The 15,050-nt window shown below is 34.9% G+C and overlaps 1 protein-coding gene across 7 annotated transcripts in view; it reads right to left on the bottom strand.

Annotated features, from left to right (window-relative positions):
* Akt3 (AKT serine/threonine kinase 3) overlaps window positions 1-15,050 on the bottom strand; it is a 252,692-nt gene that overhangs the window by 128,978 nt on the left and 108,664 nt on the right. For 5 of the 7 annotated variants that reach the window (XR_010043619.1, XR_010043618.1, XM_063237551.1 and 2 more), the window contains one exon: window positions 6,921-7,046. The exons of 1 other annotated variant lie outside the window; for it this stretch is intronic. Coding sequence is in view for 2 of the 6 variants with exons in the window: in XM_063237551.1 (XP_063093621.1) it covers window positions 6,921-7,046 (126 nt within the window). In the remaining 4 variants the exon portion in view is untranslated. Of the gene's footprint in view, window positions 1-6,920; window positions 7,047-8,845; window positions 9,025-15,050 lie in introns of all 7 variants that reach the window. One more of the 7 variants, XM_063237553.1, reaches the window with a different exon arrangement.

A 15,050-nucleotide genomic window follows, 5' to 3' on the forward strand; every position in this document is an offset into this window, starting at 1 on the left:
TCAGTTACCTTAGCTTACTTTATCACATTACTTCTTCTAATTTCTACAGCATTTATTTCTATAAAACTCACCTTGAAAATCAATCCCGTATCTCCTCCCGTAGTTAAGTGTTCTATATGATTGTTAGCCAGAGTCATGGTCAAACTCCTACATATAAACACTGTGTTGTACAGTTCTTTTACTATCCTGTATGGGTATCATGATCAACAAACCCTTAAAAGTGAATTATTCTGACTTCTCATAATCCATATATATTTACAGTTTATGAGATTTTGTAGATGTGTGGGGTTATTTTTGGTTGTAATACATATTTGATAGGACTAAGAATCAAACCATTAAGTGTCTGCTCTATTCCCACGTTTCTTCAGTGGAAGCATTAGTAGAAGTAAGCTTATTTCTCTACATGCTTAAACATATCAAAAGCTAATATTTATTCAGAGGTAAAGATGATGCGGGGGTAGGTTTAAATCTCGTAAATTCCTTACTTCCTTACAAAAAGAGAGGAAAAATGAGACAGAGCAAACATTTTGTAACTCACACTAATCTATTCTTTTAGAGAAGATTCGAGAAAGGTTTCAGAGAAGAGAGAGGTGGATATTTTCAGGGTGAACAATACTTGCAGCAAGCATCAAGGTGAAATTCAAGGAAGAGCTTCTTGAGACATAGCAGGTTCTTCCCCACCACAGAGAAGAAATTTTTCAGAAATAAGCTGAGTCCAAAATATATAGGCAAATGTTCAAGTTCTCCAAAGAGGAATTATTTTCACTTGGGAGCTGAGCAAGCTAAGACTTCAAAGAAAAGCTGATAATTATTAAAACAGTACAAATAATGACTACTGAGTAGAAAAGCTATAAAAAAAATTTGTTTTTCAGAGTACCTTTAAACAAAGCTGTGGGACAATGTGTGTATTTTACATTATTTTGCAGTAAAAATGTGTGTTTTCTGTACACAGATGATCTTAATCTATAATCATTAGGAATTCATCAAGTCATAATTCTGCTCAGAGATGTATTGTGCTAGAAGCAACCTTTTTTCAATTGACATCTCTATGGCACTACATTTAGAAGGCACTTTCACATATGGTTCCTATTTTACCTTCCCAAAGAACAATCAAATACTTCCCTCTTCCCTCTCCTGTTTGTGGAGTTTTTCTACCTGCCCAACGACAGCTACTAGGTGTTGGAAAGTAGACCCCAAATCAGGTCTCATTGTTAAACCTTTGAAAAACGCATGTTCTTAAAAGGCCCATGTGTAGATGTTTGATCCTGGTGAGGCCTAATGGGAATCTTTAGGTCCTTAGGACACCCATGAAAGGGACTCTGAGCCTTGGTCCTTTGTTTCACTTCCTAGCCCTCCAGTGAGCAGTTCTGCTTTGCGTGTATCCCACCATGATGGACTTCCTCACACAGGCCCAACAGCAACAGGGTCAACCAGTCATAATAAGAACCTGCAAAACTGTGATCCAAAATAAACACTTTTCTCTTTATAAGTTGATGCTTCTATTTAAGTGTTTACTACAGTAATGGCAAGCAGACTAACACTGCACTACAAGAGGCTAAAGAAGAGAGAGGAGTAACATTTAAATGATAGTGGAATGGTGTATAATTTTGATGTTTAACTATTATTGCCCTCTGAAGCAGATTGTGTATTTCCAAAATACCTAAAACAGGAGAAATTTGGACTGTATGTTTGCAGGCATCCCCCTGAAAACCAGTTATTATGCCCTAAAATGTAGGCACTAGGAGACATAAAATAAGATTAAGCTCTTTCCCTTAAAATAACTCACTTATCAGTGGATGAAGCATACACATGAACAGGACAGTCACAAACAATGTGATAACAAAAGTGCTAAGAAGAGCAGAGAGGAATGATTTGGAAAGAATGAAAAAAGAAATTTAAATGTTTAAATTTAAATTTAAACCTGAATGGATCCAGGCTTCTGCTCAACTTAAATGTAAAAAACTTCCAGGCAAATAGAGTACAGAAGGACATTACAACCAGAGAGAACAGCATAAACAAAGGCTAAGAGTAGAAAAGTAGCAAAGGTTGTACAGGGAAACTACAAACAATTCAGTCCTGCTGAAGTGTATGGTAATTGCAGAGCAGAGGACACATGAATCAAGAGTGGAAAGGAGTGGCCAGATTGAAGAGATCCTTGTATGATATACTAAGGAAGCTGAACAGTGAAGACATGATTTAAAAAAGATCATTTTTACAGGCATGTGCAGGAAGATTGTCAGTGGAACAGACTGGAAGCAAAAAATCTAGTTACAAATCTGTAGCACAGATTATGAGGGCTCATTCCATGGGAAAATACATAGCAGGTATGAAACATAAAAAAGCATCTAAGGGGCCGGGGATAAGCTCAGCAGCATAAGTGACTGCCTGGCAGGCGCAAATTCGTGAGTTTGATCCCCAGTACAAAAAAAAGCAAATAAATCAGGACCACGATGGGATAGAAAGCAGAACTAAGATGTGAATGGGAAGAAAAGGCATGGAATGGATCCAGGTTTCTGCTCAACTTAAGAACTGAGATATTGAATACAGTGGAAGAAATACACAAAAATATCGTAAGTTCAGTTTAGAGCATGTCAAGTCCAAAAAAAAATAGAGATGTCCTACAGCCAAGTGAATATTATGACCCAGCACACAGCAGAGCAGTCTAAGCTGAACAAATACAAGTGTGGAAGTAAGCTGTACATGAATTGTAAACAAAACCCTAAGAGTCAAAGTGACTAACAGACAGAAGATACAAAGTACAGGGGCTGGGGATGTAGCTCAGCAGCATAAGCGCCTGCCTTGCAAGCAGGCAGTCATGAGTTTGAACCCTGGTACCGGTAAAAATACAAAAAAAAAAAAAAAAAAGAAGATACAAAGTACAAAGACTTATTGGCCAGAATTTCACTAAATGCCAACATTATGTACTATGCCAAGGAAGAAAAACCAAAATAATGAGAAATCTCAGCCATGTTTATAGCAGCACAATTTTTAATAGCTAAATCTTGGAAACAACCAAAATGCCCATCAACCAAAGAGTGGATGAAAAAGATGTATTTTTATACCATGGAATATTATTCAGCTATAAAAAGGATGATCTTGAGGCCTTTATAGGTAAATGGAGGCAACTGGAGACTATACTCATAAGTGAGATCATATTTATAAATATCACATTGTCTCTCTGGTGAAAAAAGTAATAAAAACTATAGAAGTAATAAGATCTTAAGTGTATAATAGCTATTGCAAAAAAGAAAGAGAAGCAAAGTGCTCTAAAGGAGCATGTATGTTTAATTATGTAAGATAATCCTATTACTAAGTTTTTGTTGGATCATTGAACAGAATGGTTTGCACTCTCATTGTTTGATTGTCCACTTTCTATGCTTTAATTTTGGGACATGAACAACCATTTCTAAGATGACAATGTATAATTTGTCAACTAGTGATTCCTTAGTGTAGCGAGCGGCTCAGAATGGCTGCTGTTGTCCTGCCCCTCCTACCTGAGGGCATTTTGTGTGTCAGCCTACATTTCCCATGACCCTCCCCTTGCCTACAGTACGCATGACGTGAGCAACTTCCTGCTTCAGCCTACATCTCCCATAATCCTCTCCTGCTTACATCATATGTCCAGATGTGACGATGACCTATCAGATAACATTCCGTGCCCTCTTCCTGCCCCATTTGCCCACCTCCACCCTATGTAAGTTGTAGCCATTTTAAGAATAAACGAGACTTGAATGGAATCCTGCCTTGTCTCCATCTCTCTTTTCTCTTGCCCAGACCTTCATCCCCGTCCCTTCTCCAGGCGAGGCCCACGGACCGATCCGCGGGACGGATCACCTTAGCTTTAATTTGTTTTGAAATTTTGTATTATTTCTATCCTTTTTCTGTTTTGGGGTTTTTTTTCCTTTAAATCAAAAAAAAGAAATCTCAGGACATAATGGGAGAGATTATCTCAAGAAGGAGATGGTGATCAACAGAGTAAAATGTAGTCTAGAAATAAACTCAGGGAAAAATTACAGCTCAAAATTGTCTACTTAAGCATCAGGTTCATGAGTACTCCCCAAAATGGGGATTTTGGCATTCAAGAAAGTAGTAGAAGCAAAAGGACAGAACCACTCTTCTTCCTGCCTTTCTCCCCTTCAAGTAGGTCATAAAACCTAGAAAGGATTTTCTGGCTTTTCTTTAAAACAGCTCATTTTCTTTAATATCCTCATTTGAGAGATAGCCTCCCTGTACCTGTAGGAAAGAAACACCTTCATCTCTGAAGACAAAAGAACACAGAAGAAACTAAACCAACAGGCCTTGCAAAGTTCCTCTCGCTTATTACCACTAGGTTGTATTTCCTTTCTCCATACTTTCCCACGATTATCTGCCTCTTCATTAACCTAAACATAAAAGCACACAAGTTGATGTCTCCAGGGGTCTTCATTTCCAAAGGTTCTCATGCCAGGTACAACTTACATTAGATGTCTCCTCTTAATCTGTCTTTTGTAACAAAGACTTCACACATGAACCTAGCATGGAAAATGCTTCTTTCTCCCTATAATAGAAATTAAGTGGTCACTGAAGAATTCATTAAAAGTGACTTCAATCAAGTAGATGAGGGAGCCAGACGGCAGTGGTTAACAAATGCAAACAACTGAGCACAGACTGTCTGGAAAATTTTAATCATAGGCAAAAAAATTCAAATTTTTTTTTTTTGGTCTTTTTCGTTTTTATCGGTACCAGGGATCGAACTCTGACTGCCTGCTTGCAAGGCAGGCGCTTATGGCGCTGAGCTAAATCCCCAGCCCCTCAAATTTTAATGAAGATGATAAAGATCAACTCTAAAATGCTTTGCAGTTCCCATGCTCTACTTTTTTCCAAGTGGCTAAAAGTATTATTTGATAAAGTCTATTAAAACTCCCAAAGATTAAATTTGAAATAAATTTTAGGTATCCAAAAATGGAGCATGCATATTATAGCTCTTTAACATTTCCCAGTATAGTTCAGAAATACTTCATAAAATGATCTTTCTGGACAATAAATAAAAAAGGAGACAGAGGAAAGAGAGTCCTCTCTTGTTCTAACTATACCCTGTCTTAATGTTTCACAAAAACATTTTTTGTCACTCTCTGCCTGGAAATCCTTCTCCTGTGTTTTAGTTTAACTTCTACTTAATCTTTAAAGGCCTATTCAAAGTTCTCCTTACAGGCTAACAAACTATATAAAGTTCTGTGAATTTAAGTCTTTTGGCCATGCTGTACAAATCACAGCTTCAGAGAATGACTGGCCCAAAGTTATATTCAAGGCTTGGGTGACAGCTGAAATGGGAACCATTTCTTCAAATTACTTCCTTAGGTAATTATTATTATTCAAGGTTACAATAAGTCAAGATTTAAAAAGAATGTATTTATTGTGAGGTTCAAATTATTAACAGTCTTGAAAACTAAGAAGCTAGTCTACAACTTGTTAGTTTGAGCCAAGTAAACTAACCTGATTATACAAGTAAAGATTACAGATGTCCACTAACATTTATTTCATAGATAAGCTGGCTGTCAGTCACTAAACAGGAGCTCTCCCCATGATGCAGCACTCATTTCCGCCTCTGCCAGTGGAAGTGTTGGAGCAGATGTTGGCAGACTGTGACATACAGTATATCTTTAAAACTTGGTGGGGTGTGAAATTTCATAAGGTCAAAAAATGCTGCATTTTCATCAGCAGATACAAGAATTCTGTATTTTTATAAATTATCTCAGACAAACCAGTAGAATGCTAGTAAATGGACAATGACTTTAGATGGGACTTTATAATGTATGATGCTAATACTTTAAATGACAATTTATATCATTTTAAAGCAAAAGTTCACTCATGATCTTTAGAATAAACTGTTTAAATCAATACAAAGTATGAAACATTTCAATTGGTAGAAGGATTTTAAAAATAACTTCCTATAAAATAGGAAATACTAATAGCTAATGAACATCTTGTTGAGGGAAAAGATTCTTTAATACTTAATATAGTAATGGTCTCCTTTTTAAGAAATGAAATCCCTACACACAGGAATAAGTTAGAATTTTGCAGTTAGTATAGTAACTTAGCATAGTATAGTATAGTAACTTTAGCATAGCAAGTTAGTTTTTTTATCACTCAAATGTTTGAAGTCCTTTGGCTTATCTTTTTCTTAAATGGGGGCACAAATAGATGAAAATCACAGTGAATGAATTAAAAGTCTAACATTTAAAAACTACTATTTTCTTGGACTTATTTTGTTATTTAACTGTATTTTAGCTTTAAATTTCTTGAATATATTTTCCAAACATGGCTAACAACATACAAACAAAATAAAACTTATCTAGTTAAAAAATTTATCTCAATGATACAGATAATGACATAGTAAGAACTATTGTTATTATCATCATCATCTTTCAGTTTGCTTTGTGCTAGGTTCAAAGAATACAAAATTTCTAAATAAATGATAAACACTGTTAATATCTGTATGGAAGAAACATGAAATCTTCCCAGAAAATTTTTAATATATATCACTGTATTTAATCATACAATCAATCAAATGACCTAGACAGAATCATTTTTATGACAGAAAATTTTGATTAGAAATATACTAAGCACTATAACACCTCGTGACCAAGTTCAAAGGTCTTTGTTTACATTTTATAGAAAAAAACCTTGAAGTACATATTTAGGAAATTATATATTATATTTGACTTCTAACTGTGAAAAATACACTATATTACACTGTATAAGATTATATATTAATAATTCTATATTAAGATATTGAGACTTCTGTCAAAGTTGAGAAATTCTGTGGTATATACATAAACATATACATATATTTCTAAAGTCTTCTAATATACCTGGAGATATTTGATGAAATTACACAAATAAATAAATACAAGGTGAATCAACAATTATACTTAACTTACTTGCCACTGAAAAATTGTTGAGGGGATAAGGTAAATCCACATCTTGAGGTTTCTCTTTGTATCCTATGAATGAGCCATCTGTCTTCAAAAGGAAGTATCTTGGCCTCCAGTTTTTTATATACTCTCCTATGTGAAGAAAGTCAGCACATTAATACTGAAAGAACAAACAGCAGTTTTTAATACATAAATTAAGGTACAACGTATGTCCTGCAACACTAGCTTCCAAAAATTTAGTTAGGCAATTTTCTTTTAACTTACCTTACAAAATAAATACCCAAGCCTACAATTAAGATTAAATAAAAACCCAAACATATTTTGTTTTTAATGATTTCATACTTTTGACAATTCACTTGAAGCATTCATGTGAGTACACATTTTGTTTAGTTTTTCATTTTATCAAATGATTGCCAGAGGTTATTTCTGGCCATTTTAACAAGACTTGATAAATCATCCACACCTTATGTATAAATTTTGATGAAAAACACATCTTAAAGAAAATGAGTTTCTCTTCCATGTACCACTGATTCATTGCATAATTTTTTAAAAATAAGTTACTCTATTAAATTGTGGTAATAATTTGTTTTTCATGCAAAAATAATCTTTTGTACAATGCAATAAATAAATCAAGAAAAAGAAACAATTTAAGTTAATAAAATCTAAAATCATACATAAATCAGAAGAACACACGCATTGTGGCTGCCTCAAGGTTCTGAAATGACTGGAAGGATTTGCCTTTCATGGTCATTTTGATGTCAGGGAAGAGACACAAGTCGCACAGTGGCAGATTCAGGGAATAAAGTGGATGAGGGCATAGTGTAATGTTTTCGTTTGACAGAAATTGCTGCATATGATTTGACTCAATTCAAGACAATGACGCAACTGCAAAAAGATACTCAAGAAAAAAAGACTTCCAGAACCGCTTCAGAAAGCAACAGAAACAATGGATACGTATGTTCCAAGGCAGAGGGAGTTTGTTGAGGAGAATGGCAATGTGTCTTTTAGTGCAATAAATTTTATTTTTATTTACACATCACCATATTTGTTGATCATACCTCACAATAACCAACAAACATACTTATTAGGTTTATAGATAAGCTTCCACTTAGCATCAAAACGAACTCCTACTTCTAAGAAAAAGAGGTGCTCCACGGTACCACAAGAGCTGCCTGATGACTATCTGGTTTCATTTTCCAGTCCTTCACTGGATCTTTCTATTTTGCTATTAAATCTCAAGTGCTGAATCACAAAACTAGTCCCAACCCAAGAAGAGTTCTTTGCAAACGTGAACTTTTAGGTTATCCCTTTCATTTCACTGAGTCTTCATATATGCCAAATTATATTGTGATACCTATACAACATCTTTGACCAACTGTCATCAACTGGCTTTAGGTAACTTCTGAAAACTGGGAGAACTCTATAAATTACATCAAGAACATAACTGGCTCCTGCCTCCATTGCTCATGTTAAGGTGCTGCTCAATGAGCACTGTGTATCAAATACGACTTTTAGAAACAAGTTATTCAGAATAGGGGGAAAATGGGCTTCTAATAGATTCATTCATCTGAAAATACCTAAATATCATCAGGTGTGGCATAGCCCTGTAAATCCAGCTACTTGGGAAGCTGATGTAGGAGGATCTGAAGCTCAAGGCCAACTCAGGGAACTTTGAGAGATCCTGCCTCAAAATAAATAAACCAAGAATGGTGGCACATGCCTGTAATCCCACCAATTGGGAAGTTGACGCAGGAGGCTCTAAGTTTGAGGCCTGCCTGGGCTACACAGGAAGAACTGTCTGAAAATAAATAAACTGTGTAATTCACTGATATAGTCCATTGATGGAGTACATGTTTTTTGTACCAAAATTAGTTTTAAAATCTGTACAAGCACTAAGAATGCAGCAATGAATGAATGCAGTCATAGGCTACCTCATGAAGTTTTAAGTCTCACAGGCAACTATGAGAGTGGAACACTGGAGAAGAGGAGGATCCGGTGAGAAACTGGAAGCTGGATGTGGTGCAGAGTGACTATAGTCCCAGCTACTTAGGAAGCAGGAGCAGGTGGATCTAAGTTGGAGCCCAGCCTGGGCAACATGGCAAGGCCACACCTCAAAAAAAAGAAAGAAAAACCTCTAGCAATTTCTCCCAGCATTTCAGGCACTCCAGAATGTCACAGTGTGTGATGGCAAACTCCTTTCTTTCTTGGCATTTCCAAACAGCAGCCTTTATACCTTGAGAAAAAAGTGCTCAATATTTGCTGGTTTGATGTGTTACTGTAACAGAAGGGACTGGGAGGATGTCAGCATATGATCCTTCAGTATTTCATGAAAGAGTTTTGGTTCACTGATGTCCTGATTTCAAAATGAGGCACTACACCCACTTATCTCTGAGAGATTTGTCTGCCTTGAACTGGTCAACATCACCACTGCAACCGGCCACATGGAAATTGTTTACAATGCTGCTGATTTTGTGTTGGGCTTCCAAGATGCTGTAAAAGCTTTCCAGATGTAGCTACATTCCTCTGCTTTACTACATATGTTACCACATGATTATTTTGAAAAGTATATTATACTTAGGAAATTTTGCTTCTACTGCATAATGTATGAACTTGTCACTTTTACATTAAGTATAGTTTTTATATCTACTTCCTAAAGAAGGCTAGGATCCATATTTTGCTTTGAAGTTAAAGCAGTGATGAGAAAAATACCTATGCACTGAATATCACAAATGTTAGAAAGATCCCGATATAGCCAGTCTGTCATCAGTACTTTATCTGTGTTACCATCGTCCTCTGCCTTCCAGAAACTGCCTGGGCAAAGTAATTACCAACTACCGCTAAGAATTCTGAATTTGTTTGATCATATTGTGTAAATTGGCTAATCAAATCCTGGATCCCTTTGTCTTTAGGAAACATGTTTTAAATCCAAAAGTGGTATTTTTTAAATTATTCTTTCACATGTATGAATATTCTGATAGAACTACAGTATTAAATGTTACTGGGGGGAGAAGAGAGAGAAGATAAGAAGAAAAAAGGGGGAAAGAGAAGGAGGGGAAAGGGAGAGAGGTGGAAGAGGAGGGAGGAGAAAGCATCCTCACAAACTATCCAACAGAAAACAGCATCTTGGCAATTTAATGAAGAATAAACCAAGAGATTAGTTTACATAGTAGAAGATATGTTGTAGAGAATTACTCAATCTGTACTCAGCTTCCTGCTGGGCTAAATGTGAGCTAAATTATTATTTTGCTTACATTTACGCCCTTGGTAGACTATGAAAGCTGAGCTTTCTTTTTAATTTGCTTCTTCATTACAGCAAAAAGTCTCCAATTCTACCCTGAACTGAACAAAGTATAGACATGGAATTTTACTATTGCAACAACAACAACAACAAAAAAAAAATAGACCATTTAGAAAGATGCTTTCACCAGAATGTTATAATTTCCTTATTTTAAATTTTCTTTTGCTTTTCTTATATTTTCAGTATTTAAATAAAGGTAGTATTCCACATTATAGATACAGTACATTAAGAACCTTAATGAATATCAAATACAGAGGCAATATGCCCACACCACAAACCTAATTACCATGTTATTTCAGTACCTACCACAAAGCAAGCTGGCAATAGCCATTAATTGAATAAACCTATTGCTATTCAAAATAAGGACTACAACGATATCAGAAAAGCTCCTTTAAACAGTAGTATCACTATAACACAGTGTAGCTCAATTTAAGTCTCCATCAGCACACACCTGATAGATCCAATGTGCAACAATGGTCGTCTTATTAAGGCAGTGATCAGGTTCTGGCCAACCAGGCTTGTATGGCTTGTTCATCAGGAAGAGGAGATTTACACCAGCTGGAGAAACTCTCAGGTGGCTCAACTCTCTCAGGCCACCAATGTATTAAAATCACTGCCTTAGGGGCTGGGGATTTAGCTCAGTGGCATAAGCGTCTGCCTTGCAAGCAGGCAGTCGTGAGTTCGATCCCCGGTCCCGATAAAAAGGAAAACGAAACACTGCCTTGTAGCAGTGATGGGGAACATTTTCGAGATTTCAATGACACAAATAACCCACTGTGACACATGTGCCATAGGTTCATCACCACTGTCTTATAGAATAAAAATAAATAAAGGAGCTCGAAGTTTTCTCTTAGGACCCTCACAAGGAATTTCTCCTGTAAATTTAGTCATATGGAACCTATAATGTCAATGCACCAAACCCAGGAACTCCACTACCCTGGGGGTGAATCCACACCCTCTTTGCCGCCTCTCTTCCCACCTTTGTTCTCCTTAGACAAGACCCGGATTGAGACCTGCATCAGGACAAGTTAAGCAGTGAAAGGACAAAGTGGTGAGGTAGAAGGAAGAAACTTAATGGTCCACAGACAAGCGCTGTACTCAGGCTTTACCCTCAGGAGATCTTTCAGCTAACACAAGAGATGGGCGCTACAGTGCCCTCTGTTCACACACAGCCACAGCAGGCTAACAAGACACAAAGAAGAGCTAGTGAAGGGCAGAATGGGACTGCCAAGGAGATCCACTTTGAGGACAAAATTCCTACTATTATCACTGTTCTGGCGCTTCCAAAGTGGTGTTCTTCAGTGGGTGGGAGGCCACCCTGAAGCTAAACTGCCTCAGTTCAAACGCCATTTCTGCTATTCAATTTCTTCATGTGTGCCTCAGCTTGCTCTTCTAGAAAATGGGGACAATAGTAAGGGAGAGATAAATTAATACTTATAAGCACACAGAACAACACTAGGCTCACAGTAAGTATTACATAAACATCTGTTACCAAAATAAAATATTTTATAGAATGGCTTGAGGAAACCAATCAGAAAAGGTTTATAAAATACATTGCTTAATATATGCAATACGTTAGTTTTTACAATAAAGTGGAAGGTTATTTCACTCATCCAGATTATCACCACATTAGTTGAACAAAGTAGGTAATGGCTATTTGAGGGAAATTTTCAATTTTTTGATATTCATATTAAGTCCTGTTTTCTTCCTTCCTTATTACTAATATTAACTGCATATCACTTATGCTTAACCGAAACATCTAGATAAAAATTGATACTCTTGGCACACAAAATCCTTTCTTAATTTGCTATCAAGGAACTCTAGAAGAATAAATATTAAAGGAAATTTATTGAATTTACTATTAACTTTTTAATGTTTCTTTCAATTTATCACATAAGAAAGTTACTACCTACAAAAAGAAAAAAGCAAGGGCAGATCTCATTAATGTGACATCAAGTCTTTTCCACTGTTTATTTTTTTATTGCACAAGTTAACCATCATTTAATCTCAAATACTCTGAACTCTGTGACATTATAAAACATAATATTAGACTTTAAAAAAAAAATGGAACTGAACTCAGGATCTTGTGCTTACCAGGCAGGTACTTATGCCACTGAGCTATATTCTGGGCCCTAACATTAGGCTTTTAAAAGTACTTAGAGAATAATAGTATATTTCAACTTTTGGTGTATTTATATGTAAGTACTGCATATCCATTGAATAAGCTATTCTTGATTTGTATTTTAAAGATGTGATTATACTCAAATTTATAAAACTCAAGGAGATATATGCTTGTTTCAAAAAAAGCCCCCCATATTCAAAACTATGGCTTCAACTAATTTTGGATGCTAGAATAACTACTATCAAAAAAAAAAAAAAAGCAAAACAAATACAAATAAAATCTTAACTTTCCCCAGTAATTTTTTAATTCTCTTTACAAACCCATTAAACATGGCAATTGATGGACAATCTTCTGTTAACGTTTTCTCAGGAAAAAAATAAATGTGTTTAAATGTTGTCATCAATTTGTAATGTACACATAATTTCATATTTTTCAAAGAATTGGGAAAAAAATTAATGAAATGCAACCATAAACCAAACAGTGATTATTCAAATAAATTCAATCTCTTTCCTCTAAATAAGCTTACAGATCAGAGAAATGCCAGAAAAGCTGATTCTCAATGTTAAAAATGAATTTACTTACCTTGGCCCTCTGAGGGCAGTATTACCTAACACATAGAAATTTCAGCAACTTTTACCTATCAATGCAATAAAAATTTGGAAAAAAACAGGAAATAATTGGCTCATTATACATAAATATATGTACCTTCATCATTATTTGCACCTCTACAAGCATAAAAATGCTTTTCAAATGTTTTTGGTAACTTTAAACAAAAGTTTTCTTAAAAACCAAGACCAGGAAAGAAATGTTTCGAAGCTTCATATTATGGAAGTCATCCAAAATAAAACAAAATGCAAAGTTAGAGAAATGATTTTGCACTGTGTAAATACTAAGTTCCTATTGTAATGCTCTGTAGAATCTTTTTTTTTAAAAAAAAAGAAATTGTGAGACATTAGAATATGCAGTCATTCACTAAAGATATAATAGTCAAAAAGATTAACATTACCTGCAGGATTTCTTCTAGCAGCCGATAGCCAATAGGCTCATTTACTATAAACTGCTCATTTATTAATAAAAGATAATACAAATGACAAACTGGCAGTATAGGGTCAAAGTACTACCTTAATTTTCATAATTTAATTTGAAAGTGTGAAAAATCTTTCCATGGCATAAGGACTATAAATTTACTTTGTAGTAGATACTAAGTCAATACGACCAGGTGTTTTATTATTTGCCTAAATCACAAGAAGCAGAAAAAATGTTTCATACAATTCACTTAACAAGGACTTTCTAAACAATAAATAACCCTATACAATCCAATTATGTTACAGAGCTTTACTTTAAAAACATAAAGAGTGCTAATCAGGGGCTGGGGATACAGGTCAGGCCTCCCTGGCAAGCTTGAGGTTCTGAGTTCAAGTCTCAGTACAGAAAAAAAAAAGCTAATCTTTATGTTACTTTTATAGGTAAGTTAATTGGTGATTATCCAAGTTATCCAAGTTAAATATTCACATCACTAACCCTATAAAAAAACAACAAACTAGCTTAAAATAGTGACTCAATGAAGGATATTTTTTAAAAGTGCTACAATTAAATAGCAAATTTACTTCTACACAGCAGATCGCCGGGTACATGGTTGTCATTTAGAAGAAATGTGTCTCTATATAGATTTAAATTCACTTTTAAGAAAAGTTCTTGCTTCTATATAAACTATAAATTACAGCATATTCTTTTTTGTTTTAAAGAAAAAAACAAAAACAATAGTACAAAAGTTCAAAACAAGATTTTAGGAGAATAATGATGGCTACCACACTGTGTATTGTTATCTTCAACACAGCTGCTCATATTACAAGATATAAGCATAAAAAATCATCAAACAATATAGGCACAACCTTTCTTTTTAATGAACAGTAATTAGTAGTATAACTAAACTATTTTGTGTGTGTATGTATGTATGTATGTATGTATTTATTTATTTATTTATTTTCCCTTTTCTCTTCCTTTTTTTCTCTTTTCTCCATTCCAGTTTCTCTTTCCTCTTGAACTGTTTCTTTCCACTTCACAATATCTATTTACATTTTGGATCTTATTTAGTCTTTCAGCTTCTTACACTAGGAAGACAAAATGATGTTGACACATGTAAGTTTGATTTATTTCATTTATGATTATGGTCTCAAGTGGTATCTATTTACCTATAAAGCATGTTCTCTACTTGGAACTTTCATTATCCAGCATAACCTTGAGGACATTAGGTTTTTAAAATCTGTACTGCAAGAATTAAATAGTACTAGTCTCAAAGCATACAGGATCATGAATAGTTTAAGCACAAAGAATTAAATTCCAAATCTTTTCATATTACAACAAAAAGAAAAATAAGCTCTTAAAGTAAACAGAACAGATAACTGAGAAAGGGAAAGGTCATTTTTATAAAATTCTTTTCTATAATAAATACACGCGTGCACGCATGCACGCACACACACACACACACACACACACACACACACACACACACATACATACAATATTTAAGTTTAAATATCTCTTCAGAAAGATGCCAGGAAACAACAGCTGTTGCTATACAGGCTAAACTTGAAAGTATAATATTATAAACTTTTCTGCTGTTTCAGTCTCAAACAAGTAAGTGACTGGCTTAGCCAAAAACCTTAACAAACTTCACGGTTTATGCCTTTCCTGCCATTGTATCTTAATCATCTTC

The sequence above is a fragment of the Cavia porcellus genome, unplaced genomic scaffold, assembly GCF_034190915.1.
Source record: "Cavia porcellus strain 051 isolate PalLab524CR breed Dunkin Hartley unplaced genomic scaffold, mCavPor4.1 scaffold_26, whole genome shotgun sequence".
NCBI classification, from domain to species: Eukaryota; Metazoa; Chordata; class Mammalia; order Rodentia; family Caviidae; genus Cavia; species Cavia porcellus.